Genomic DNA, 27,807 nt, shown 5'->3' with positions numbered 1-27,807 from the left:
ACGTGCCCATTTTTGTTTAAAATATTGTTTATTTCGAAATATTTACCATCTTGCTAAAAATTGGGCCATTTTGACTCTGAACTTCAAATTTCTTGCTTTGGGAGATTCCATTTAATGCAAATTTTCTTGAAATATCCGATGCTCATCGAACTTTCCTGCATAAGATCATATTGCCAACACTCGCCAAATTCTTAATATATTATTATTATTATTATTATTTTACTAACCAGGGCACAAGAAAAACTGCCAGTATGTTTGTCCACTTAATCCATGCATCCTTCTTTCAACATGCCTTCGGAGAGCGCTTTTATCATGTTTTCGGTAATATTGACAAGTCTTCGATGGCCCCCACACAAGCTATTGAGAATAGAATCATTACGCCCTCGTGAGTCCCACATCAGGACATACCCCCGCGATCAAGGTATGCACAAAGATTCCTCATAACGGGTGAGTATATTGGTTTCATTCTCTTCAACGATAGAATGGAGATCAGGTCTGTACTTTCGTACAACAGAGATCCCAAGAGCTATCGAGGGTTAAGATAGATAGTTCGGTGAACAGGTCAGTACCACCGTACAGCAGAGTTACCAAACTAATCTATCAAAGAATTTGGCCAAAGATGGCGCTTATTATGGATTTTTGGCCAAAAATGGCGCTTATTAGAAAGGGTTTGGCCTTTTTTTTTAAAGGCACTTATTATTAAAAGAATATCATAGCGTCTAGGTCAGCATGTATCTGGATGCAGCAGAAGAACAACTATGATATCCTCCGAATGAAATACCAATATAAAGACCCGAAATCTCAGACTTCGGCAATCTCTCAACGCAAGATTCAAGACCATTAAGCCATATGCCGCAACGTGTTACCCACTGAGATGCGTAATGCCTGAGAGAAGCCAGAATTCTTGTGTAGTCATTAAGTTTTGCTCCCTAACAGCAGTTTACTCATCGGTGTTGCTGAATCTACCAACACGTCGTTGCTTGGTACCCTGTTTTCCTTTTTGTTTTCTGTTTTTGCAAGAAATGACAAAGTGTTAGCAATTTTCTATCACTTCCTCTAGCAGGAGTCAAACATAAGCATTCGTTTTTGGATTTTCTGAATATATCCCCCCTAAAATCTTTATTTTCGTGAGTCCATTTGCCCGAAAATAAAATTTTAATAAGAAAATCTTTTTGGTGGACGACGTTTACCGATACTTGTTTTACTTTCAACAAACGTTATTTTTTTAACAACACAAGATTCATTTCCAGTCAAGGAAATTGACCATTTCCAACCAGTTACCAACTGGTTGAATCGGGTTTTATCGAATGCTTTCGTGAAGATGTCGGCTCGCTGCTGTGTTGTATCCACTGGCACCACTTGAATATATCCCTTTTCGTAAGCGTCTCGAATTGCATGAATTCGAATCTCGATGTGCTTTGTTCTTGAGTGGTGTATGGGATTCTTCACAATTCCTAGACACGCTTCATTGTCGATGAATATAGGAGTCTTCATGATGTTGATTCCATAATCCAACAACTGATTTTGTATCCAGAGAACTTATGAGCAGCAGCTGTAGGCCGCGGTGTACTCTGCTTGAGCGGTTGAGGTGGACACCGTTGTTTGCTTCTTGCTTTGCCATGAGATCAAACGATTTCCCAAGAATTGACATCCTCCTGATACAGACCTGCGATCTACTTTACAACCTGCATGATCACTGTCAGAATATGCAATAAGATCAAAATTACTATCTTTAGGATACCAAAGACCTAGTTTCGGAGTTCCTTTGAGATAGCGGAAGATGCGCTTTACAGCAATTTCATGGGATTCCTTGGGATTCGTCTGAAATCGAGCACAAAGACAGACTGCCCACATAATGTCCGGCCTGCTAGCCGTCAAGTACATCAGAGAACCGATCATCGAGCGATAAAAGGATTTGTTTACTGGTTTTCCTTGAGGATCTAGAGTGAGCTCTGTTTGCGAGGCGAACGGGGTGCTTGCAACTTTACAATCGTTCGTGTTGTACTTCTTGAGAATATCCCGAATGTACTTCGCCTGATGAATGAGAATCCCATCCTCCTTTTGCTTCACTTCTAGTCCTAAGAAGAAATTCAGCTCTCCCATCATGCTCATTTCGAATTTTGCCTTCATGACGGTCTCGAATTCTCTGCACAACGCCTCGTTAGTTGACCCGAAGATAATATCATCGACATAGATTTAAACCAGCATTACATCCTCCCCGATCTTTTTGGTAAAGAGAGTCATGTCGATCTTTCCCCTGGTGTATCCACATTCTAACAAGTATGTGGACAGAGTCTCGTACCAAGCACGTGGAGCTTGGTGAAGACCATAGAGCGCTTTGTCCAACTTGAAGTATCAAATGAGGGTCTTCGAACCCTGGTGGCTGATATACATACACTTCTTCCTTCACTTTCCCATAGAGAAAAGCACTCTTGACATCCATTTGAAAAACTTTGAAATTTCTATATGATGCATAAGCTAAGAATATTCTGATTGCTTCCAGTCGTGCAACTGGAGCGAATACTTCTTCGTAGTCAATCCCTTCTTCCTGACGAAAGCCCTGTACCACCAATCTGGACTTGTTCTTGATCACCACTCCACGATCATCCATCTTGTTACGGAAGACCCATTTTGTGCCAATTGGAAACTTTCCTTCAGGCAAATCTACTAGTTCCCAAACTTTAAGCTTTCTGAATTGAGACAGCTCTTCCTGCATGGCCTGGACCCAACTGGAGTCTTGAAGAAGAAGCACCGTTAGATCATCTTCTTGAGTTGGTTCATCCACATTCGCCTGTGAAGAAGAAGCACCGTTGTCTTGGGTGTTCTCAGGCGAAGTGTCACAAGTTGCTTCATTCACGGCCAGAATAGGGTCAGCAGATGATGGAGATAGACGGGTGGTAAACGGAGTTAAACCAATGTCAGATGAGTCAAACAATGGTTCAACTTGCGTGTCTTCATCAGACTCAGTTTCTGGAGCTACATCCGGAATTTCAAAGGTGTTAAAAATCACACCCACATCATAGAACCAGTCAGGAGTACTTCCGGTGTTGGTGTAGTTTCCTTCTTGAAAATCGACGTAGTAGGATTCAATTACCATCTTTGTTCTTTTGTTGTAAACACGGTAGGCCTTCTGTGTGGATGAATACCCCATGATGTAGCAGATATCACCCACAGCTTCAAATTTGATGAGATTTTCCTGAGTGTTAAGAAGGGTGCACGAACAGCCAAACGGTCTGAAGAAGTCAATGAGCGGCTTTCTTTTGAAAAGAAGTTCGTATGCAGTCTTTCCATGTGGTTTTACAATCAGTACCCTGTTTAGAACGTAGCATGCCGTATTTACTGCTTCTGCCCAGAAGATGATTGGAAGCTTTGAGTCCACCAGCATGGTTCGTGCAGCTTCGATCAACGTTCTATTCTTGCGTTCAGCAACTCCATTTTGTTGGGGAGTTCTGGCTGCACTGTATTGGAGATGAATTCCCTTTTCAGCACAGAAGGATATGAAGGTCTGATTTTTGAACTCGGACCCATTGTCACTTCTGATCGACTTCACTTTCAATTTGGTCACATTTTCAATCAGCGGGATGAATGTTTTGAGGACTTCAGCTGTCTCGCTTTTTGCTTCAAGAAAATAGACCCATGAAAACCGAGAGAAATCATCTGTGACAACCAAATAGTAAGAGCTTTTAGCAAGGCTTTTAACACTGATTGGACCAAAAAGATCCATATGCAACAATTGAAGTGGTGCAGATATCGTATTCACTGCTTTGGACTTGTGCGGTTTCTTATGCTGCTTTCCCTGGGCGCATGCAATACATTTTTCAGAAAATGGAAATTCTTTAATTGGAAGACCTCTAACTAAGTTTAACTTAGAGAGTTTGTTCATATTTTTGAAATTAACATGCCCCAATCGTCTATGCCAAAGCAGTGACTCCGATTCTGAAGCCTTAGAGATTAAGCAGGTCAAGTTGTCATTTGTCTTGGCATTTTTCATGTTGAGCACGTATGTGTTGTTTTCTCTTGGAGCAGTGAGCATGATCATTTCTGCAGGAACAACATAACCGGGCTTTAGGAACAAGCATTCCATGTCATTGAAAAGCACCGATATTCCTTTATCGCAGACTTGTGAGACACTCATGAGGTTGTAGCACAGCTCCGGAACATAGTTGACATTCTCTAGCGTGAGGACTTCAGACACCACATCTCCTACTCCAACAATCTTTCCTCCCTTCTCGTCTCCAGCGAAAGATACAAAATCACCATCAATAAAGCGAAAGTTCTTCAGAAGTTCCTTCAATCCTGTCATGTGTCTTGAACATCCGCTGTCGACGTGCCAGATGTATTCCATAAGCATTCGGAGCCATTTCTGGCGTTTATTCTGATATACACAAATATACAAATATACAAATTAGTTTGATTTGGGAACCCAGATTTGCTTCATTTCGAATCTATCGTGGTTTTGACCCACTTTGACCTCTTTTTGTTTCAAAAAATAGGCAGTTGACTCAACCAGATTTTTAACAGACTTCTTAAGATAATTTAATTGATATGTGACGTTTGTAAGAAAATCATGCTCTGGTTTAGAAACTTCTTGGTTTTACAATGTTTCGTTGTATGTCCTAAATGACCACAGCGAAAGCATCTTTTATGTCTGGGTCTTTTGGTGTTAGAAGATGATGTATGTGATGAGAGTCTTGAGCTTTCTGCTTTCTTCATTTTCTTGTCCACTCTGCTTTCATCTTCTGAATGTTCTTCATCACTGTCTGAATCGAATGAGCTTTCAGACATGTTGTCCTCGCTTGAGCTTTGCTCTTCACTTGCTTCGTAACTTGACTCATTGTAGCTTCGATCTTTGTTTGCACTTTTTGAGTCTTGGTCTTCAATGGTTTCATAACTTGAACATTCGAAGCTTTCATCACTAGCTGTTTGATCTTCACTTGAACTTTCTGACCTTTGCTCGTCTTCTGTGGTAGTGATGCTTGAATCTTCATTGTCTTGGTCTTTAGTGATACTCCTTTCTGATTCTGTCATACCTGTTCTGGAAGGAATAAATTCGGGAATTTCCTCGGTGCGGAATTTTCCAAAGCTATCCTTTTTAATTCTGGCACAAATACAGGAGATTCACAAGCAACTTTATCATCACAACACGCATAATTTAAATCATGACATTCAGACACATAATGTTCACGATCACGGGTCTCAAATGTAGGCACATGGCCCTTACAGTCATCCGAAGATTTAAATTTAGGCACTTGGCCATTACAGTCATCCATCCTACTTAAATTATTACATTCATCCTTAACATTGTTTTTCTTAGAACAATTCCAGACGAACCAGTTAATGGTGGAATAACTGTCGCCTGAATATCCGATTCCTATTTTTGACCCGCCGCAGTCTCCATCCTCATCGCACACATCTTCTTTACACTCAATGGGATCTGCATTACTTTTAGAATAGTTAGCGGTTGTCTCATTTTCATAAAACTCATTTTGTTCAACAGAGGCCTTTTCATTTATGAGATCATTTTCGGGATGGGGAGTCGGCATAGGCACATAGTTTTTGCTATGTGGTGGAAAGAAGAGTTTTCTTTCATTTCCGTGCCTATCCTTATACCCAATCCTGTCTTTCACAAACGTTGGTCGTTGGCAGTTTTTAATGTCAGTAAAGGCCTTTTGACTGACATTCCATTTATCTATTATAATTTGAAGTTTATTCTTTTCGTTCAAAGCTTTTTCTAATCTTTCTGTAAGATCATTAATGATAAAATCTTTTCTAAACACAAATTCTTTAAGAGTTTGCATTTCAGCCAAAGTTGAGTTCAACTTTCTCTGATATGCAGCCTCGTTCTGTTTAAGCTTGTTGTTAAATTTTAAAGCTTTGTCTTTTTGCCTTTCAAATTCTAGGTTTAAGAACTTGTAATGTGCCACGACATCAACGCATGCAGGTGAGCATAATTTCTCTTTGAAACTAAGTGGAATACTGTTTACCAAGTCCTTGTCAGCCTTTTCCTTTGATGAATCTGCTTTCATGGCTACTGCTGGGACCTTATCCTTTCCTTTCTCAGATGTCTCTTTCGAAACATGCTTCTCTGCTTGACCACACTTCTCTTCTTTGTCAGGCTCCACTGAAGTCAGAATGCTTTTCAATCCCTTGTCAGCAGCATTGTCTCCTGTCGGAATTCCAACTGTCTGCTTCTCAAACTGCCTTGATGAGGAATCACCTGAGATCTTGGCCATCAGGGCTTTGTTAACTTGCTCCTTTGCTTCAGTGATTTCTTCACTCCAATCGTAGTCTTCAACGACTAAAGCTTTTGGGGTGCTAGGAGACGCATTGTGTGACAACTCGAACTTTAGACTTACTTGGATGTAACGTTACGTGCCTATATGATACTTTGAGTTAATGAATGTTTTGTTTATGTGCATTATGTGTAACGTGGATTGCATGATTGTATGTATGTATGTATTGAACCGCACAACACTAGGCAACCCGAACCACACAACATTCACGCTCGCACAAGCCTTTGGGCCGTTTTGCTTGTATTCGGGACTCATAGGCAGGCCGGTATGGGTTACGGCCCACTACTCTTAATCGTGTAAACCCCATAGTTGGGGATAGAGGATTCTCATTTGGCATAAAACACAAGAACACACAAAACCCTAGGCGATTTCCTCTCTATCTCTCTCGTTTGCTCGGAACCGACGGCAAGACCTTTTCCCTACTCGGATCACCTCTGCTTCTTCTCTAATCGGTTAGTATGTTTGATTATGTTCCTGTATGATTCGTGTGGTATTGTTTGTGTTCTTGCTAATCGTTTGTTTACCGTATGAGTGTAATCGGATGAGATATGTTATTAAGATAAACTGATTTGATATTGCTATGCTGAGTATGCGAGATGGTGATGTTTGAGTGTTGTTAATGTTCAAATCGGCTCATATGTTTTAGAATTGCATGATGATAAACTAGGGCTAATCCGATTAGGGTTCATGTAATCGGTGATAATAAGATGCATGGTTATTGATGATGATGCTTGCAAAATCAGTCAATGTGTTATATGTTCCGGGGTGAATGTGATGATGCATGTTCATGAAAATTGTTATGTTTTTAAGTAATGTTCATGTATGCTAAGATTAGGGTTCATGAGAATTAGTGTTGCAATTGTTCTATTTGATCGACATATTGTTAATTGAATTGTGGGTTTGGTGTTAATTGATAATTGTTGTATAAAGAAACTGTTGATTGAAAGGATAAGTATGGAAACCATTTAAATTAGTTGTAACCGATTGCTTGTTATCCGGATATGTAAAACCAATCGCACAACTAGGCTGAATCACACAAGCCCACTCGCATAAACTGGTCCGATCACACAAGCTGATCCAGTCGCACAAGGCCTCTCGGTCGCACAAGATCCCCTTGGATCGCACAAGCTGTGATGTTGGGCCGGACGTACAGTTTGGGCCGTACAAGCCCACACTGACCGCACAACATATCCCCAGTCGCACAAGAGGCCCTGATCGCACAAGGGTCTCCCGACGCACAAGCTCACACTAACCGCACAAGTTGACTGTTTCGTTATTTGGGCCGTACATGTTAAAATGGTTATTTGATTGTTTGGGCCGGATGAAATGTTGGGCTGGGCTACTTTAGATCGCACAACATAAACCGGATCGCACAAGGCACGCATGTACTATTTAATTTGGGCCGAGTATGTTAATGGATTGTTTAAACTGTATGATGGGCCGGGTATAGATTGGGCTTATATCTCTAGTCGCACAAGACTGTTATGTGTTTGGTGTATTGGGCTGATATGCTATTGGATTGTATATTATTGATGGGCCGGGTAGTTTTGGGCTTACTTGTTTAAACCGTACAAGTTGTATGTATTGCTTAACTGTCAAACGTTGCCATGATTTATACGTGATAGTAACGTGTTAACTTATGTGACGCATACGTGTTTTACCTTAGTCAAAACCTGACTCGTGTGGTAACCCTGTTAGGAAGAGGTTGACCATCTTAGTTCAAGAACCTTTTATTGTGTATCTGCCGAGCAAACCAAGGTGAGTTCACACAGCCAAGGCATGGGATTCCCGGGTTGGGAATTGGGTTGGATATGTTGGATATGGAATGATTACTCGTACTTACGCAATCACTAGACTATAGACCATCGTCCTCAGGATAGTCAGGACACTTACGTAAAACCTACGTAAACTAGTATCTACCATTGTCTCCCGGGTCGGGAGGACACTTACGTAAATCCTACGTAAACTAATACCTACTACTGTCTTCCGGGTCGGAAGGACACTTACGTAAATCCTGCGTAAACCCCTCGCGTACCACTGTCCTCGGGGAAGGGCACTCACGTAAATCCTGCGTGACCTTGTACGTATTCCTGTTCTCGGATTAAGAAGAACACATGGTTGCAAATAGTCTAGTAAGTACATAATGGGAATCCCCCATTGTTAAGGATAAATGTGAGAATCCCTCACCAATAGTATATACTTGTATGGGAAGCCCCCACTAGATGAACATACATATTACTGTTACGAACTTACTTGCTGTGAACTCGCTCAACTAGTTTGTTGATTATTTGCTGCATGCCTTGCAGGGGCTTAGGTACTTTATGGAGCTTGCACAGGGAGGAGCAGGTCGTTGTGGGCAAAGGATCGTGAATGCTATTTGAACACTTATGATGTTTCACATATTATTAGTTATGTTTGGGTTTACTTAAATGCTTCCGCTATACTTAACTATATTACATGTTCAATATGATTGGTGGTTAAGATCCTGGTCATGTCACGCCTCCAAGCGGTGGTACTCCGCGGGTGGATTTTGGGGGTGTGACAGATTGGTATCAGAGCCATTGGTTATAGAGAACTTGGTTTTAATATGGGAAAACGTTTTTATTAAAACCAGACTATAACCAGAACAGTGCTCTCAACGATCCACAACGACGCTTCGCTCCACGTGCAAGACTCGACATCCTAGGTAATAAGGTTTATGTTTATTACCTGCTTGCTAGAATTGCTTAGAACTTTGTTTAGAACTTTGCTCGCATTACGCTTAGATACACATGACTTTATTACATGAGAACACCTACGTGCTTACGCTCTTCTGTCATCGCCCTACTCGCGAACCACTCTCACTTACGTCACTTTTTACTATGAAGATCATGTCTGGACGAATCAACATGACTCAAGCCCAGCTAGAGGCTCTCGTTCAAGCTCAAGTTGTTGCGGCACTTGCAGCTGCTCAAGCAGGTAGTATATCCTGTAGTCATAACTTACGCTAGGATCTTTAGATCCTACATTCCTAAACTAGCCCTTGTATCTAAACTTCGCCCTATTCGTACACAATAGGTCAACCAGCGCAGCAAGTTTGCACCTTTAAGAACTTCATGGACTGTCGTCCAAGTACCTTTAGTGGCACTGAAGGAGCAGTTGGACTCCTCCACTGGTTCGAGAAGCTAGAGTCAGTTTTCGAAATGTGTGAATGCCCTGAGGCTCGCAGGGTAAAATACGCCACTGGCACGCTAGAAGGAATAGCACTAACTTGGTGGAACGCCCAAGTTCAGATCTTAGGGTTGGCAGCTGCTAACGCCACACCCTGGAACGACTTCAAGGAACTCATTAAGAGGGAATACTGCACTCGTGATGACATCCACAAGTTGGAGAACGAGCTTTATCACTTGAAAATGACGGGGTCAGAGATTGAAGCCTATACAAAAAGGTCAAACGAACTGGCCATTCTATGTCCAACTATGGTGGACCCTCCAGTGAAGCGCATTGAGTTGTATCTCCAGGGACTTGCGCCAGAGATCCAGAGCCACGTTACGTCGGCTAACCTCGATAACATCCAAGACATTCAGCGTCTTGCTCATCGCCTCACGGATCAGGCGGTGGATCAAAACAAGTTACCCAAACGCATCAGTGCTACCACTTCAGCCGCTACTCCCACTACACCCAGTGACAACAAAAGAAAGTGGGATGGGGATTCAAGCAAAGGTTCAGCATCCGTTCAGTCTCAAGCTCAGCAACAGAAGACTGACCACTACCAGAGTCCTGGTCAGCAATCCTCTGGTGGTCCTAGACAGAAAAGGTATCATGGGTTTCACCCCAAGTGTCACAACTGCAACAGACATCACAGCGGCCAGTGCAACAAGGGTCATTATCAAAGATGTCTCAAGATGGGTCACAAGGCCAAAGACTGTAGGAGCCCACGGCCTGCAAATCAGGACCAGCAACCGCAACAACCAGCTCCACAGAACCCACAGCAGCAGCAGCCACAGCGTGGAAACCGGGGATGTTTCCAGTGTGGAGCAGAAGGTCATTACAAACGCGATTGTCCTCAATTGAACCAGAACCAGAACCAAAACAATAACCAGGGCAACGGGAACAACAACAACAACGGGGGAAACAACAACAACAATGGCAACGAGGCGAGAGGTCGAGCTTTCGTGTTAGGACGAGGAGACGCAATGAACAATATTTGAACTTATAACTTGTTTTGGGTTTTCATTATTATGTTTCCGCTACTCAAACAAAGTTTAGTTTGAACATCAATCGTATTGGGTTTTATGAATTATTTTAACTGCTACACTTTATGTTTGATATGATGGATGGTTTGATATTATTGAACGCACCTATCGTATTTATGGACCTTATGAATAGGGTGTGCAAACCCTACCTAGACAAGTTCGTCATAGTAGTCATCGACGACATTCTGATCTACTCCAAGAGTCAGGAGGAGCAAGAGCAGCATCTACGCCTTATTTTGGAACTCCTACGGAAGGAACAGCTATACGCTAAGTTTTCGAAATGCGACTTCTGGCTTCGTGAAGTCCACTCCTTAGGCCACGTAGTGAACAAGGATGGGATCCATGTCGATCCATCCAAGGAAGACTCGATCAGAAACTGGCCTGCACCACGTACGCCAACGGAAATACGCCAATTCTTGGGTTTGGCGGGTTACTATAGACGGTTTATTAAAGACTTTTCGAAGATTGCTCAGCCGCTTACGTTACTGACACAGAAGGGTGTCACCTATCGTTGGGGAGACCCCCAGGAAACTGCTTTTCAGCACCTAAAGGATAGGCTTTGCGGCGCACCTATTCTCTCATTGCCAGAGGACACGGACAATTTCGTAGTATATTGTGACGCATCCATTCAGGGTCTTGGATGTGTGTTAATGCAGTGTGACAAGGTTATTGCTTACGCTTCACGCCAACTTAAGATTCATGAACGGAACTACACGACGCACAATTTAGAGCTGGGAGCTGTTGTTTTCGCGCTTAGGATATGGCGACACTACCTGTACGGTACCAGGTGCACGATTTACACCGATCACAGGAGTCTCGAGCATATTCTTAAGCAGAAGGATTTGAACATGCGTCAACGGCGATGGGTTGAGTTACTGAACGATTACGAATGCGCTATCAAGTACCATCCAGGCAAGGCCAATGTTGTGGCTGATGCCCTCAGCCGGAAAGACACATTACCTCGGCGCGTGCGAGCGCTACAGCTTATGATTCAGTCTAGCCTTCCTGCACAGATACGAGATGCTCAGGCAGAAGCATTGAAGCCCGAAAACGTCAAGGCTGAAGCCTTACGCGGCTCACGACAACGAATGGAACAGAAGGCAGACGGCGCCTACTATGTAACGGGGCGTATTTGGGTCCCACTTTATGGCGGTCTACGCGAACTTGTAATGGATGAAGCTCACAAGTCTCGCTACTCGGTACATCCAGGGTCGGGTAAGATGTACCACGACATCAGAACTACTTATTGGTGGCCTAGCATGAAGGCCCACATCGCTACGTACGTTGGAAAATGCTTGACCTGTGCGAGAGTCAAGGTCGAATACCAGAAACCAGCGGGCCTACTTCAGCAGCCTAAGATACCTCAATGGAAATGGGAAGAAATTTCCATGGATTTCGTTACAGGCCTACCTAGATCCCAGCGTGGGAATGATACTATATGGGTGATCGTGGATCGACTCACCAAGTCTGCACACTTCCTACCTATAAAGGAAACGGATAAGTTCTCCACTCTCGCAGACATCTATCTCAAAGAAGTTGTTTCGAGGCACGGGGTGCCCACATCCATCATTTCGGATCGCGATGCACGATTCACGTCAGAACTATGGCAAGCGATGCACAAATCTTTCGGCTCACGGTTAGACATGAGCACAGCATATCATCCTCAGACGGATGGGCAATCTGAGCGAACGATTCAAACTCTTGAAGACATGCTTCGGGCATGCGTTATCGATTTCGGCAACGGCTGGGAAAAGCACCTCCCTTTGGTGGAGTTCTCATACAATAATAGTTATCACACCAGCATTCAAGCCGCTCCATTCGAGGCATTGTACGGACGTAAATGCCGGTCACCTCTCTGTTGGGCAGAGGTGGGGGATAGTCAGATTACGGGTCCAGAGATTGTAGTGGACGCCACAGAAAAGATTGCACAGATACGACAACGCATGGCGGCAGCACGCGACCGTCAGAAAGCCTACGCGGACAAGCGTAGAAAGCCTTTGGAATTTCAGGTCGGGGACCGGGTTTTACTTAAAGTCTCACCCTGGAAGGGTGTGGTTCGTTTTGGCAAACGGGGCAAACTAAATCCGCGGTATGTCGGACCATTCGAGATCATAGAAAAGATTGGCAAAGTAGCATACAAGCTAAACCTATCAGCTGAACTCGGGGCAGTTCACAATGTCTTTCACGTGTTGAATCTGAAGAAGTGCCTATCAGATGAAACCCTCATCATTCCTTTCAAGGAACTCACTATCGACGAGCGGTTGCAGTTCGTCGAGGAACCAGTTGAAATCACGGACCGGGATGTGAAGGTCCTCAAAAACAAGAGAATCCCTCTTGTTCGAGTACGTTGGAACTCCAAACGTGGCCCAGAGTACACCTGGGAACGCGAAGACAGGATGACAGAAAAGTACCCCCAGTTATTCGGAACCAATGCAACCACTGCTGAGGCTGAAGCTACTACTTCGGAATTTCGGGACGAAATTCCAGATCAACGGGGGGAGGACGTGACACCCCAGGAAAATCAGTGAACAATACAGTTTACCTAGCTTCCTCAGTGAGTGCATACCAAATTTCGGGACGAAATTTCCAATTAGTTGGGGATAATGTGACAACTCGAACTTTAGACTTACTTGGATGTAACGTTACGTGCCTATATGATACTTTGAGTTAATGAATGTTTTGTTTATGTGCATTATGTGTAACGTGGATTGCATGATTGTATGTATGTATGTATTGAACCGCACAACACTAGGCAACCCGAACCACACAACATTCACGCTCGCACAAGCCTTTGGGCCGTTTTGCTTGTATTCGGGACTCATAGGCAGGCCGGTATGGGTTACGGCCCACTACTCTTAATCGTGTAAACCCCATAGTTGGGGATAGAGGATTCTCATTTGGCATAAAACACAAGAACACACAAAACCCTAGGCGATTTCCTCTCTATCTCTCTCGTTTGCTCGGAACCGACGGCAAGACCTTTTCCCTACTCGGATCACCTCTGCTTCTTCTCTAATCGGTTAGTATGTTTGATTATGTTCCTGTATGATTCGTGTGGTATTGTTTGTGTTCTTGCTAATCGTTTGTTTACCGTATGAGTGTAATCGGATGAGATATGTTATTAAGATAAACTGATTTGATATTGCTATGCTGAGTATGCGAGATGGTGATGTTTGAGTGTTGTTAATGTTCAAATCGGCTCATATGTTTTAGAATTGCATGATGATAAACTAGGGCTAATCCGATTAGGGTTCATGTAATCGGTGATAATAAGATGCATGGTTATTGATGATGATGCTTGCAAAATCAGTCAATGTGTTATATGTTCCGGGGTGAATGTGATGATGCATGTTCATGAAAATTGTTATGTTTTTAAGTGATGTTCATGTATGCTAAGATTAGGGTTCATGAGAATTAGTGTTGCAATTGTTCTATTTGATCGACATATTGTTAATTGAATTGTGGGTTTGGTGTTAATTGATAATTGTTGTATAAAGAAACTGTTGATTAAAAGGATAAGTATGGAAACCATTTAAATTAGTTGTAACCGATTGCTTGTTATCCGGATATGTAAAACCAATCGCACAACTAGGCTGAATCACACAAGCCCACTCGCACAAACTGGTCCGATCACACAAGCTGATCCAGTCGCACAAGGCCTCTCTGTCGTACAAGATCCCCTTGGATCGCACAAGCTGTGATGTTGGGCCGGACGTACAGTTTGGGCCGTACAAGCCCACACTGACCGCACAACATATCCCCAGTCGCACAAGAGGCCCTGATCGCACAAGGGTCTCCCGACGCACAAGCTCACACTAACCGCACAAGTTGACTGTTTCGTTATTTGGGCCGCACATGTTAAAATGGTTATTTGATTGTTTGGGTCGGATGAAATGTTGGGCTGGGCTACTTTAGATCGCACAACATAAACCGGATCGCACAAGGCACGCATGTACTATTTAATTTGGGCCGAGTATGTTAATGGATTGTTTAAACTGTATGATGGGCCGGGTATAGATTGGGCTTATATCTCTAGTCGCACAAGACTGTTATGTGTTTGGTGTATTGGGCCGATATGCTATTGGATTGTATATTATTGATGGGCCGGGTAGTTTTGGGCTTACTTGTTTAAACCGTACAAGTTGTATGTATTGCTTAACTGTCAAACGTTGCCATGATTTATACGTGATAGTAACGTGTTAACTTATGTGACGCATACGTGTTTTACCTTAGTCAAAACCTGACTCGTGTGGTAACCCTGTTAGGAAGAGGTTGACCATCTTAGTTCAAGAACCTTTTATTGTGTATCTGCCGAGCAAACCAAGGTGAGTTCACACAGCCAAGGCATGGGATTCCCGGGTTGGGAATTGGGTTGGATATGTTGGATATGGAATGATTACTCGTACTTACGCAATCACTAGACTATAGACCATCGTCCTCAGGATAGTCAGGACACTTACGTAAAACCTACGTAAACTAGTATCTACCATTGTCTCCCGGGTCGAGAGGACACTTACGTAAATCCTACGTAAACTAATACCTACTACTGTCTTCCGGGTCGGAATGTAACACCTCGAATTTTTGTGTCCAATGATGTGTTAACACGTGTCATTTGATTACACGTGGCATCCATAATAAATAAAGGACTAATTTTGACAAACCTTGAAAGTATATAAATTCGAGGGTTATAAATGTCAACAAGGGTAAATATACTGTATAGTAACCCTAAATAAATGCTTGTACCTTCAAACGAATAAATCATAATTTGAACGGAAGCGAAACGCGGAAGAAAGTGAGAGATTACGAACTACAGGGGTTAACTGTGTCAACATGTTTAAAATTACCTCTGAGTGACCCTTTAACGTTCCCAAGGCTTCGTAACAGTATTATACGCTCACTAGAATATACTGTATAAATTCCGCAAAGTTCCGTTCTACAATAAAAGAGTTATACTCAAATTCGTACGAGAAGGGTTAAAAGCGTCAATTATGAAAGTTAAGGCTTTCTGAATAATTAATAAATAAACCGGGGACTTATTAATGCGGGTGAATAACACGAGGCCCCTATCGGTAAATAACCGAGGGCTAAACCGCAAAGTTACCCCTTCAAAACCGAAAGGTCAGGTAAATCATTACGAAAGATTTCGTTATTAATGGCCAGATTCTGTAATCATAACAAAAGATTTAAAAATTCTGAAATCTTAACCTCTCGCGACCCGCGTGAAGGTTATGTTTAAGTTGAGGCGGGCCGCGAGCCACCTCAATTACGCATCTGATTTATTAAACTCAGGCGACCCGCGTTATAGTGCATGGGAACTCCCATGCGGGCCGCGTAAAGTGCCCAGATGCAGAATGTTGATGTTTTCTTGACTTTTGGAGCCTTGAACGATCAATAACCAACAAATGGGGCATGGGCACCCTACACTTGACCCATAACACTTAGGGGACACCTACCATCACCTCTGGTCTGATTGTAAGTGTTGTAATGATCATGTTTGCTTGGCATTGGCTATAAATAGCATGCCTTAAGCTCATAACAATTCACACAACTCAAACTCACATCTTTGATCATCCTAAGTGCTCTCAAGTCCTCATCTCTGCTCCATAAGCAAGAACACAACCTCTGTAAGTGATCTAACCCTTTGTGGTTCCACATTTCCTTAGTAAATGGCTAAGAACCAAACCGTCGTAACTACGGTTTGACTTTACAATAAATCAGTAATGGTTCAGTCTTATGACGAATCAAAAGTGGTTATGAGTTGGTATTTATGTGGGTAATAAACCTCTAAAATGGTTCCCCCTGATCACCACTCTAACTATGTCAAATGTCGAGTCAAACGTGCGGTTAAAAAGTCAACAGAAAGCTACTTTAGCGATTTATGCATAATCTGTAATGTATATGTTATGGAACCTGTTTTGACAATCATAAAACATGATAATAAGTATATAAACCTGTTTGCGCTCGTTTGAATCGATCATTTACTATATTGAACCGGTTCGGAGCCGAAAGTCGCAAAAGTTTGACTTTTGCTTTGACTTCAGTTCTGACCCGTTTTAGTGAGGTATAAATATACCTTAGGACTCTCTTAGGACCAGGTCACATGTTGGTATAAACCTCTGTGGTCGGTTCATGAGTTATCCGAGTCTTTTGCGCAATTCCGTCATTCGCCTAAAAGTTGACCGTAACGGCCTTTTAAAATTAAAACGAGTATTTCGGACACGTGAACGGAACAAAACCTTGCTTATTAAATTATAAGCATGTCCTTAAAGTTTCACGTCAATCCGAGGTCTAGAATGAGAGTTATGCTAAAAAGCGCACTTTTAAGAAAGTTTTGTAATTAACGGCGCGATTAGCATAACGCCCATCTAACCCAAGTTTTCGTCACCAAAACTTTTACCCACTGTGGTAAAATAATATTTTGGGAATTTTAAAGATTTTTAATAATTTTTACCTTGCTCATAACCTGCGGTTATGGCTATGGTTCGGTAAATACCGAATACGCCCTTTTTGGCCAAAACGGGAGTTCTACAAGGTCTTTTGACCCGATTCCAATTGCCACTGGTTTTAAATAATAAATAAAGTATTTTAAGCTTTATAAGCTGTTCGGGAAATTCAGATTTCCTGTAGAACTCGAAAAGCCCTTTTAAAGTCTTTAAAATGACCGAAAAGCCCCTACGGGGCATAATATAAACTTAAACTCGTTACGGGCATTACGGAAGGTATCCTACTAATACCAAAATACTTTTAAGGCATATTGACTTAGGAAATAAGCGTAGGACACTTATGGTTAACCGTTTCGCCTATTTGCGCACACGGTACGGCTCATGGAACTAGTTTTCGTGCAATAGCCGATATGGGTCAAATTATATTATTTGAACCCCAAAATCCAGAGTATGAACTATAAACCCATATAAAACAAGTCACTGAACTTGTTGGGTCCAAATCATACTCCATTCTCGGTTTTCGCCTTTTCGTGCGAATTAACCATATCTATGTATCGGAATCAACCGGTTTAAGCTACGGCTAATATAAGGACCGTTAGGATTCTAAGAGGTTAATTAAAACCTTCGTTCCAGATTAGGAGCCCCAGTAAAAGCTATCGGTGACTTGATCTAAATTAAGGATTTATACTTGCAAAGGTAAATACTTTAACTTATTTCCCCTATATGGGCTTGGGTTACGGTATATTAATACCGCTTGATTGAGCATTATATAATTCCATCGCTTAGGTGGTTAATTGATTAAATATGATCGGCTCATTTAAACAGTTTTGTTGCTTATAAGCCTTTGGGGGGTTTAATGACCGTTGTCCCGGATATCCTTGGCATCATTTTACGAAATGGCCATGACCATCGACATCCCGGTGCAGGCGTACACCCGGTATAAAGTGTCGACATTAAAAATTAAAAGACGTAGCCGTTGGTTTTTATACTACGGTTTTATGCAAACGTGGTGTGTCTATAAATCTTTAACCCGGCACGACCCGGGCTACTGAACGCATAAAAGAACATGTAAAACGTTCACGAGATCATTATGAATTTTCCCAAGTTATAAAGAGTTTGTGCCTTGTGCATTCAAATCAATTTTAATAAACATTTTCAAATGTGTCAGTTGAATGTATTTACCAGTGTAAACTGACGTATTTTCCCCAAAAAGATTAAGTGCAGGTACCTAAACGAAAATTGGCTGGTATTAGCTCCCTAGCGTCGTGATAAGTCTCGCAAGCTTGATTGCAGTATCTGATGGAACAATACTTTATGTTTATTTACGATCCACTATGGATATATTCAACCCCTGTAATACATTTTGATATTACAATTAGAGGTTGAAATTTATATATTTATCTTATGCTTCCGCTGTGCATTATATAATTGTGTGGTTTGACTATTTTGTTGCCAACATCGTCACGGTAATCCCCCACCGGGCCCACCGGTGAGACACGTGGAAATCGGGGTGTGACAGGTTGGTATCAGAGCCAACATTGAGTGAATTAAACACTATCCTATTGTGTTAAATCTCAATGACACAATTGCACATACTTGAGTCTAGACAAGAACTTAGGACAAATTCGGATTATTACTCCTTTTTGTCTTTATTTTCGATTCGATTTTTAATAAGTTTTGGAGCAGGAAAATGCCACCTGTTATATTCCGAGGAAGAGGAAGGGGAAGAAGAGGCCGAGGAGAAATCGTGACACATCACGATAACGAGGCTGGACCATCTGGTACAAGACATCCTTCGATGACAAGGAGCGAAGAGCCACAACGACGAAGAGATCTTTACGAACCCGTGAGGCATTCCACTTCGCACAGCTCGACGCCATCCTACCGGCACTCCTTTGGGCCAGATTCAGAAAATGATCCCAATAACCCACAACCTTCCTTCATACCTCTACAACGTTCGGTATGGCACCGGAATTACGACGACCCTACTCCCTACTACATAGGTCAGTTCAATCCGGCTGACTACATACAGGAACCTTCAGGTTTTGTTCCACTAGGGCCACAAGACCACTTTTCGGAAGATCCCAAGGAGGAAGATGAGGATCCTACTGAACCAGCTCGTGGTACGCCCACGCATCCGATAGAAGTTTCTGATGGGTCATCCTTCCATGGAACGCCCTATCAAGGACCTGACAGTTTCCAAGCGATGTTTGACCGACATGAATGGTACTACACGCCATCTCGACAGACATCTCAACCACCGAGACATCCACAGGATCCCTCTGAGGATTCACGCTTTGGGGCAGTTACGCCACCACCTCCGCCACCGGCACAACCAGTAATACCTGATCCGCCAAGGCGTAGGAGGACAAATGCTCGTATGTCTACACGAGGAGGAGGGGGTATCCACTTCAGCACTCCTCGACATTCTAGTAGTAGCCATTATCCGCCACTACAAGAAGAAGGACCTTCAAGTCCTATACAGGAGGCGAACTCCGCACCAGCTGCACGAAATTCGCCGCCATTTGGGTATGACCAACCCATACCTGCTTATACGGGTCCGACGGCTTACAACCCGTTCGAACCGTCACAAGCACAATACAACTACGGCTATGAGCGCGACCCCTATGTGGTATCGGCAAGATATAATGCGCGCTACCCTGACGGAGCACATGGAAACATGGGACCACCAGACTACTCAGCTCATGGGTACCCAATACCTCCCAGACCTCCAGTTCCGCAGCAAGCGCCGCAACCACGTTTCTCTCCTCCTGAACAGGAAGAAATACTCCATCGACTAGATCGTGTGGAGAGAGAGTTCGAGGAAGAAAAGAAAAGCCACCGAGGATTTCTCAAAGGCTTGGCGAATCTACTAAAGGGCAAAAAGAAGAAACGTGACCATTAGCCCTTAATAGTTGTACGAATGTAATTTCTACTTTAAAATAAGTCCCTGTGTGGACAACTTATCGTAATTCAGTCCCTACGTGGACTTATCTTTAGTCCTTGCATGGACACCTACCTCGTATTAGTCCCTGCGTGGGCTTGTCACTTATTTTAAAACCTCTATGGAGGTATGTACTATTTGAAAGACCCGTTTAGGGCAATATGTAATTGTATTTGAGATTATGGAATGTATGTTATGAGTTTTGCTTTAATATATATAAAATAAATCAAAACCATTCCTTTTATATTAATCTGCCTAAGTAAAGAATCTTAAAAGGTGAAACCTAGCTTGGTGTCTTTTAGATCCAGTCATGATGGTACGACCTAATTGAAAAGATTCTGATTCTCTGTTAACCTCTGTACGCATGTTAACATTCATGGCAGATGTGATTCGTTAAAATCACGCACGTCATTCTTATACAATAATCCTTTAAGGATTTCAAAACCCAACTAAATGATTTATAAATCGTGGGTTAAATCACCAATAAAGGTGATCAGTATTATAAAGACATCCATTAGTGATGCAGTGCCTACGGGCTAGTATTATAAAAAAAACATCCATTAGTGATGTAGTGCCTACGGGCCAACCTTATTAAACACATCCATTTGAGATGTAGTGCCTACGGGCCAGTATTATAAAGACATCCATTAGTGATGCAGTGCCTACGGGCCAGTATTATAAAGACATCCATTAGTGATGCAGTGCCTACGGGCCAGTATTATAAAGACATCCATTAGTGATGCAGTGCCTACGGGCCAGTATTATAAAAACATCCATTAGTGATGTAGTGCCTACGGGCCAACCTTATTAAACACATCCATTTGAGATGTAGTGCCTACGGGCCAATATTATTAAAACATCCATTAGAGATGTAGTGCCTACGGGCCAACCATATTAAAACATCCATTAGTGATGTAGTGCCTACGGGCCAACCATATCAAAACATCCATTAGAGATGTAGTGCCTACGGGCCAACTATATTTAAACATCCATTAGAGGTGTAGTGCCTATGGGCCATAATAATTGTCTTATAACGACAAAAGACAGTGGTAGTCTATGACTCCCTGACAGAAAGAGATAAAAGAACTACGGTTCAAATCTCTATGCCTTTGATTCTCTGAAATCTCGGCTAATATTATAAAACATCATCATGATTAGGCTTTATGCCGCCAATATTATCTATATAGCTGAAATAGGATATATTCAGATCCTAATATGTAATGAATAAATGAGTTAACCAAATATGGTCTCTGTACCATGGTTGACGAATTGTCATAAAAGACAATCATATAACAATCTCCTAAATAAAATTTTGTTATCTTCTGTAACAGATTCAAGTTACGATGGCGGATCCCAATGGAGAGAACAGCCACACGAATGAAGATGACTATGACAATGCGTCAGTGCATTTGACAGGCGCACAACTGAAGGCTCTGATTGACAATGCTGTTCAAGCAGCTATTGATCGTCAACATACTGAGTCCCAAGGCAGAACCGTGTCAAAACCACCCTCTAAACCAAAGACACACTCCAAACCACCCTCTGAACCCAAGAAAGATGACGACAAACATTCGTCTACTGAGCACAGCGTTCATCGCAATAGAGAATATACTGATGCGTCGAGTGCTAAGGGTTGCACCTACAAATACTTTGTATCATGTAAGCCCCGTGAATTTACAGGGGAGAAAGGTGCGGTTGACTGTATCACCTGGCTAGACGAGATGGACACGATAGTGGACATCAGCGGGTGCGCTGAGAGGGACGTGGTTAAGTTTGTGTCCCAGTCATTCAAGGGCGAGGCCCTGGCGTGGTGGAGAGCTCTGGTGCAGGCTTCAGGTAAGTCTGCCTTATACAAAATATCATGGGGGGAGTTTATTGCCCTCATAAAAGAAAACTACTGCCCTCAGCACGAGGTCGAGAAGATTGAGGCGGATTTTGTCTCACTAGTGATGACAAACCTGGATTGTCAAGCATATCTGACAAGTTTTAACACTATGTCACGTCTGGTGCCATATCTTGTGACACCGGAACCTAGAAGGATTGCCCGTTTCATTGGGGGCTTAGAGCCGGCGATCAAGGCCAGTGTGAAGGCCTCTAGGCCGACGACCTTCAGGTCAGTTACTGACCTCTCCTTGTCTCTTACACTTGATGCTGTCCGTCTGAGGGCACAAAGGAGCAAGGAGGCTGAAAAGCGAAAACGTGAGGATGATACCTCACGAAAGTCTGGGAAAAAGCACCGTGGAAACGGTGAGGGCAAGAGAGGGTCGGAGGCAAAGAAGGAGGGTCAAGCTGATGGAAGACCTCACTGCAAGGTCTGCAAGAAACCTCACTCCGGGAAGTGTAGGTTTGCGTCTGGTTCACAGTCGCAACAAAAGACTTCATCTTGTGGGCTATGCAAGTCCAAGGATCACAAGACCGTGGAGTGCAAAAAGATAAAGGATGCAACCTGCTATGGTTGTAACGAAAAGGGGCACATAAAGAGTAATTGCCCGAAGTATGCCAAGAAGGCGGAAGAGACTAAGAAGTCAAATGCGAGAGTTTTTCGCATGGATGCAAAGGAAGCGGTCAGGGACGACAATCTGCTTACAGGTACTTTTCTCGTAAATAATATATTTGCAAGGGTACTATTTGATTCTGGCGCTGATAAGTCCTTTGTAGACCAGAAATTTTGCCAACTACTAAATATGCCTATCAAAACCCTTGACGTGAAATACGAAGTAGAGTTAGCAGACGGCACGATAGAAACCGTCTCTACTGTTCTAGAAGGATGTGAAATGTCCATTAGGAACCATTCTTTTCCTTTATCTCTACTTCCTTTCAAATTAGCGGGTTTTGACATCGTGCTAGGCATGGACTGGTTATCCCGTAATCAGGCCCAAATCATTTACGGCAAAAGGCATATAGTGCTAAAGACTCCGAGTGGTGAATCGCTTACCATTCGAGGAGATACGCAGTACGGATTGCCCGAAGACGTATCTATGCTGAAAGCTTCTAGGTGTTTGAACAGAGGCTGTGTAATTTACATGGCTCAGGTTATAATTGAAGAACCTAAGCCGAAGATAGAGGATCTTCCTGTCATTTCTGAATACCCCGAGGTTTTTCCTGAAGAACTACCTGGTTTGCCACCAGATAGACAAGTGGAGTTCAGAATTGACATCATTCCTGGAGCGGCTCCGATAGCAAGAGCACCTTACAGATTAGCTCCGACGGAAATGAAAGAACTGAGGACCCAGTTGGATGAACTACTGGCGAAAGGTTTTATCAGACCTAGTTCATCTCCCTGGGGAGCTCCTGTCCTATTTGTAAAGAAGAAGGACGGATTGATGCGGTTGTGCATCGACTATAGAGAGCTGAATAAAGTTACCATAAAGAACAGATATCCTTTGCCAAGGATTGATGATCTGTTCGATCAGCTGCAAGGAGCGAGCTACTTCTCAAAAATCGACTTAAGGTCGGGTTATCATCAACTAAGGGTCAGAAATGAAGATGTACACAAGACTGCATTTAGGACTCGCTATGGTCATTACGAGTTCCTAGTGATGCCTTTTGGGCTCACAAATGCACCGGCTGCGTTCATGGATCTCATGAACCGCGTTTGCAAGCCGTACTTGGACAAATTCGTCATAGTCTTCATCGACGATATCCTTATATATTCCAAGAACCAAGCTGACCACGAGAAGCACCTCCGTTGCATTCTCGAATTACTACAACGTGAGAAACTCTACGCCAAATTCTCGAAATGTGAATTCTGGCTACGAGAAGTTCAGTTTTTAGGACACGTTGTGAGTGAGCGTGGTATCCAAGTAGATCCCGCTAAGGTAGAGGCAGTCATGAACTGGCAAGAGCCAAAGACGCCTACCGAAATTCGTAGTTTCCTGGGATTGGCAGGATACTACCGGAGGTTTATTGAGAACTTTTCAAGGATTGCTGCACCCTTGACTTCTTTGACCAAGAAGAAAGAAAAGTACATTTGGGGCCCAAAGCAGCAAGAGTCCTTTGAAATACTGAAGCAGAAGCTAAGCAACGCACCTGTGTTAACCTTACCTGAGGGTACAGATGAATTCGTAGTTTACTGCGATGCATCACACACAGGCATGGGGTGTGTGCTTATGCAGAAGGGCAAGGTGATTGCCTATGCTTCAAGGCAATTAAAGGTGCATGAAAAGAATTACACCACCCATGATTTGGAGATGGGTGCCGTTGTATTTGCACTAAAGTTATGGAGACATTACCTTTATGGTATTAAATTTGTGATTTATTCTGATCACAAAAGCCTCCAGCACCTGTTCAACCAGAAGGAGTTGAACATGAGACAGCGCCGTTGGATGGAAACCCTGAATGATTATGACTGTGAAATCAGGTACCATCCCGGCAAGGCGAATGTAGTCGCCGATGCCTTAAGCAGAAAAGAAAGGGTAAAACCCATTCGAATCAATGCCAAGAGCATTGAGGTTAAAAATAATTTGATGGAAAGGATATTAGCTGCGCAGCGTGAGGCTGTGTTGGAAACTAATTATCCTAATGAAAAGCTGGGAGTAACTGAGGAGCAGTTGACTCTTAGTAAGGATGGAATTCTTAGGCTGAACGGACGTATATGGGTTCCGATTTATGGAGGACTACGAGATGTTGTTCTCCAGGAAGCCCATAGTTCCAAATACTCAGTCCATCCTGGTGCTGACAAAATGTACCAAGACTTAAAGGCAAATTATTGGTGGATAGGCTTGAAAAAGTCTGTAGCCGCCCACGTAGCAAAGTGTTTGACTTGTGCTCAAGTCAAGGCCGAGCACCAAAAGCCGTCTGGCTTGCTACAACAGCCTGAACTTCCCGAGTGGAAGTGGGAATGCGTAACTATGGACTTCATAACCAAGTTACCCAAAACCAGGAAAGGAAATGATACAATATGGGTCATAGTCGATAGGCTAACTAAATCAGCTCATTTTCTACCCATCAAGGAGACGTATAGCTCCGATATGTTAGCCCAACTTTATGTTGATAAGATTGTAGCCTTACACGGCATACCTGTGTCTATTATCTCCGACAGGGATACTAGATACACATCTCATTTCTGGAAAAGTTTCCAGCAATCTTTGGGCACGCGTTTAAATTTTAGTACGGCTTACCATCCACAGACGGACGGTCAAAGTGAGCGTACTATTCAAACGCTAGAAGACATGCTTCGTGCATGCGCGATCGATCTAGGTGGTAACTGGGATAAAAACCTACCCCTAATCGAATTCTCCTACAATAATAGCTACCACACCAGCATAAAGGCTGCGCCTTTCAAGGCATTATATGGTAGGAAATGCAGATCGCCTGTTTGTTGGGCGGAAGTAGGAGAGGTCCAATTATCGGGACCAGAGATTGTTTTCCAGACGACGGACAAGATTGTCCAGATCCGGGAACGTCTCAAGGCTGCCCGCGATAGGCAGAAGAGCTACGCTGATCCAAAGCGTAAGGATTTTCACTTCGAAGTGGGTGAAAAGGTATTACTTAAGGTGTCACCCTGGAAGGGGGTGATGCGTTTCGGCAAGAAGGGCAAACTGAGTCCGAGATACATAGGACCATTTGAGGTCATTGAACGGGTCGGATCAGTTGCCTATAAGTTGAACTTGCCTGAAGAGCTCAATGGAATTCACAATGTGTTCCACATCTGCAATCTCAAAAAGTGCTTCGCCGACGAATCGTTGGTGATTCCACACACAGATGTGCATATAGATGAGAGCTTAAAGTTTATAGAAAAACCTTTGTCGATTGAGGATCGACAGGTGAAGAAGCTTCGCAGAAAGCACGTACCGATTGTAAAAGTCAAATGGGATGCTCGTAGAGGTCCTGAATATACGTGGGAAGTCGAAGCTACAATGAAAGAAAAGTACCCCTATTTGTTTGAGTAAATCTCGGGTCGAGATTTATTTTAAGGGGGTGAGGATGTAACACCTCGAATTTTTGTGTCCAATGATGTGTTAACACGTGTCATTTGATTACACGTGGCATCCATAATAAATAAAGGACTAATTTTGACAAACCTTGAAAGTATATAAATTCGAGGGTTATAAATGTCAACAAGGGTAAATATACTGTATAGTAACCCTAAATAAATGCTTGTACCTTCAAACGAATAAATCATAATTTGAACGGAAGCGAAACGCGGAAGAAAGTGAGAGATTACGAACTACAGGGGTTAACTGTGTCAACATGTTTAAAATTACCTCTGAGTGACCCTTTAACGTTCCCAAGGCTTCGTAACAGTATTATACGCTCACTAGAATATACTGTATAAATTCCGCAAAGTTCCGTTCTACAATAAAAGAGTTATACTCAAATTCGTACGAGAAGGGTTAAAAGCGTCAATTATGAAAGTTAAGGCTTTCTGAATAATTAATAAATAAACCGGGGACTTATTAATGCGGGTGAATAACACGAGGCCCCTATCGGTAAATAACCGAGGGCTAAACCGCAAAGTTACCCCTTCAAAACCGAAAGGTCAGGTAAATCATTACGAAAGATTTCGTTATTAATGGCCAGATTCTGTAATCATAACAAAAGATTTAAAAATTCTGAAATCTTAACCTCTCGCGACCCGCGTGAAGGTTATGTTTAAGTTGAGGCGGGCCGCGAGCCACCTCAATTACGCATCTGATTTATTAAACTCAGGCGACCCGCGTTATAGTGCATGGGAACTCCCATGCGGGCCGCGTAAAGTGCCCAGATGCAGAATGTTGATGTTTTCTTGACTTTTGGAGCCTTGAACGATCAATAACCAACAAATGGGGCATGGGCACCCTACACTTGACCCATAACACTTAGGGGACACCTACCATCACCTCTGGTCTGATTGTAAGTGTTGTAATGATCATGTTTGCTTGGCATTGGCTATAAATAGCATGCCTTAAGCTCATAACAATTCACACAACTCAAACTCACATCTTTGATCATCCTAAGTGCTCTCAAGTCCTCATCTCTGCTCCATAAGCAAGAACACAACCTCTGTAAGTGATCTAACCCTTTGTGGTTCCACATTTCCTTAGTAAATGGCTAAGAACCAAACCGTCGTAACTACGGTTTGACTTTACAATAAATCAGTAATGGTTCAGTCTTATGACGAATCAAAAGTGGTTATGAGTTGGTATTTATGTGGGTAATAAACCTCTAAAATGGTTCCCCCTGATCACCACTCTAACTATGTCAAATGTCGAGTCAAACGTGCGGTTAAAAAGTCAACAGAAAGCTACTTTAGCGATTTATGCATAATCTGTAATGTATATGTTATGGAACCTGTTTTGACAATCATAAAACATGATAATAAGTATATAAACCTGTTTGCGCTCGTTTGAATCGATCATTTACTATATTGAACCGGTTCGGAGCCGAAAGTCGCAAAAGTTTGACTTTTGCTTTGACTTCAGTTCTGACCCGTTTTAGTGAGGTATAAATATACCTTAGGACTCTCTTAGGACCAGGTCACATGTTGGTATAAACCTCTGTGGTCGGTTCATGAGTTATCCGAGTCTTTTGCGCAATTCCGTCATTCGCCTAAAAGTTGACCGTAACGGCCTTTTAAAATTAAAACGAGTATTTCGGACACGTGAACGGACCAAAACCTTGCTTATTAAATTATAAGCATGTCCTTAAAGTTTCACGTCAATCCGAGGTCTAGAATGAGAGTTATGCTAAAAAGCGCACTTTTAAGAAAGTTTTGTAATTAACGGCGCGATTAGCATAACGCCCATCTAACCCAAGTTTTCGTCACCAAAACTTTTACCCACTGTGGTAAAATAATATTTTGGGAATTTTAAAGATTTTTAATAATTTTTACCTTGCTCATAACCTGCGGTTATGGCTATGGTTCGGTAAATACCGAATACGCCCTTTTTGGCCAAAACGGGAGTTCTACA

The 27,807-nt window shown here is 42.6% G+C and overlaps 2 protein-coding genes across 2 annotated transcripts in view; both read right to left on the bottom strand.

Moving 5' to 3' along the window:
- Nucleotides 1–1,673: 1,673 nt before the first annotated feature.
- Nucleotides 1,674–2,130, bottom strand: LOC118480155 (uncharacterized mitochondrial protein AtMg00810-like). The gene is made up of 2 exons (XM_035974864.1): nucleotides 1,792–2,130; nucleotides 1,674–1,685 (listed from the first exon to the last, which is right to left on the bottom strand). The coding sequence occupies exons 1-2, from the start codon at nucleotides 2,128–2,130 to the stop codon at nucleotides 1,674–1,676; spliced, it is 351 nt and encodes a 116-aa protein (XP_035830757.1).
- A 52-nt stretch (nucleotides 2,131–2,182) lies between these two features.
- Nucleotides 2,183–27,807, bottom strand: part of LOC118480154 — a 28,847-nt gene continuing 3,222 nt past the window's right edge. Inside the window, exons 3-8 of the mRNA XM_035974863.1 lie at nucleotides 5,887–6,344; nucleotides 4,726–5,098; nucleotides 3,899–4,375; nucleotides 2,858–3,796; nucleotides 2,669–2,791; nucleotides 2,183–2,611 (exon numbers count right to left, since the gene is read on the bottom strand). Coding sequence (XP_035830756.1) covers nucleotides 2,183–2,611; nucleotides 2,669–2,791; nucleotides 2,858–3,796; nucleotides 3,899–4,375; nucleotides 4,726–5,098; nucleotides 5,887–6,344 — 2,799 coding nt within the window. The remainder of the gene's footprint in view (nucleotides 2,612–2,668; nucleotides 2,792–2,857; nucleotides 3,797–3,898; nucleotides 4,376–4,725; nucleotides 5,099–5,886; nucleotides 6,345–27,807) is intronic.

This window comes from Helianthus annuus, chromosome 7, assembly GCF_002127325.2.
Source record: "Helianthus annuus cultivar XRQ/B chromosome 7, HanXRQr2.0-SUNRISE, whole genome shotgun sequence".
Lineage (NCBI taxonomy): Eukaryota > Viridiplantae > Streptophyta > Magnoliopsida > Asterales > Asteraceae > Helianthus > Helianthus annuus.
The sequence above is the reverse complement of the archived record's forward strand: the minus strand, read 5'-3'. Positions and strand labels throughout refer to the sequence as shown.

Coding starts and splice junctions, on each gene's coding strand:
- LOC118480155 (XM_035974864.1), bottom strand. CDS start 2,130: ATGAAGGCAAAATTCGAAATGAGCATGATGGGAGAGCTGAATTTCTTC.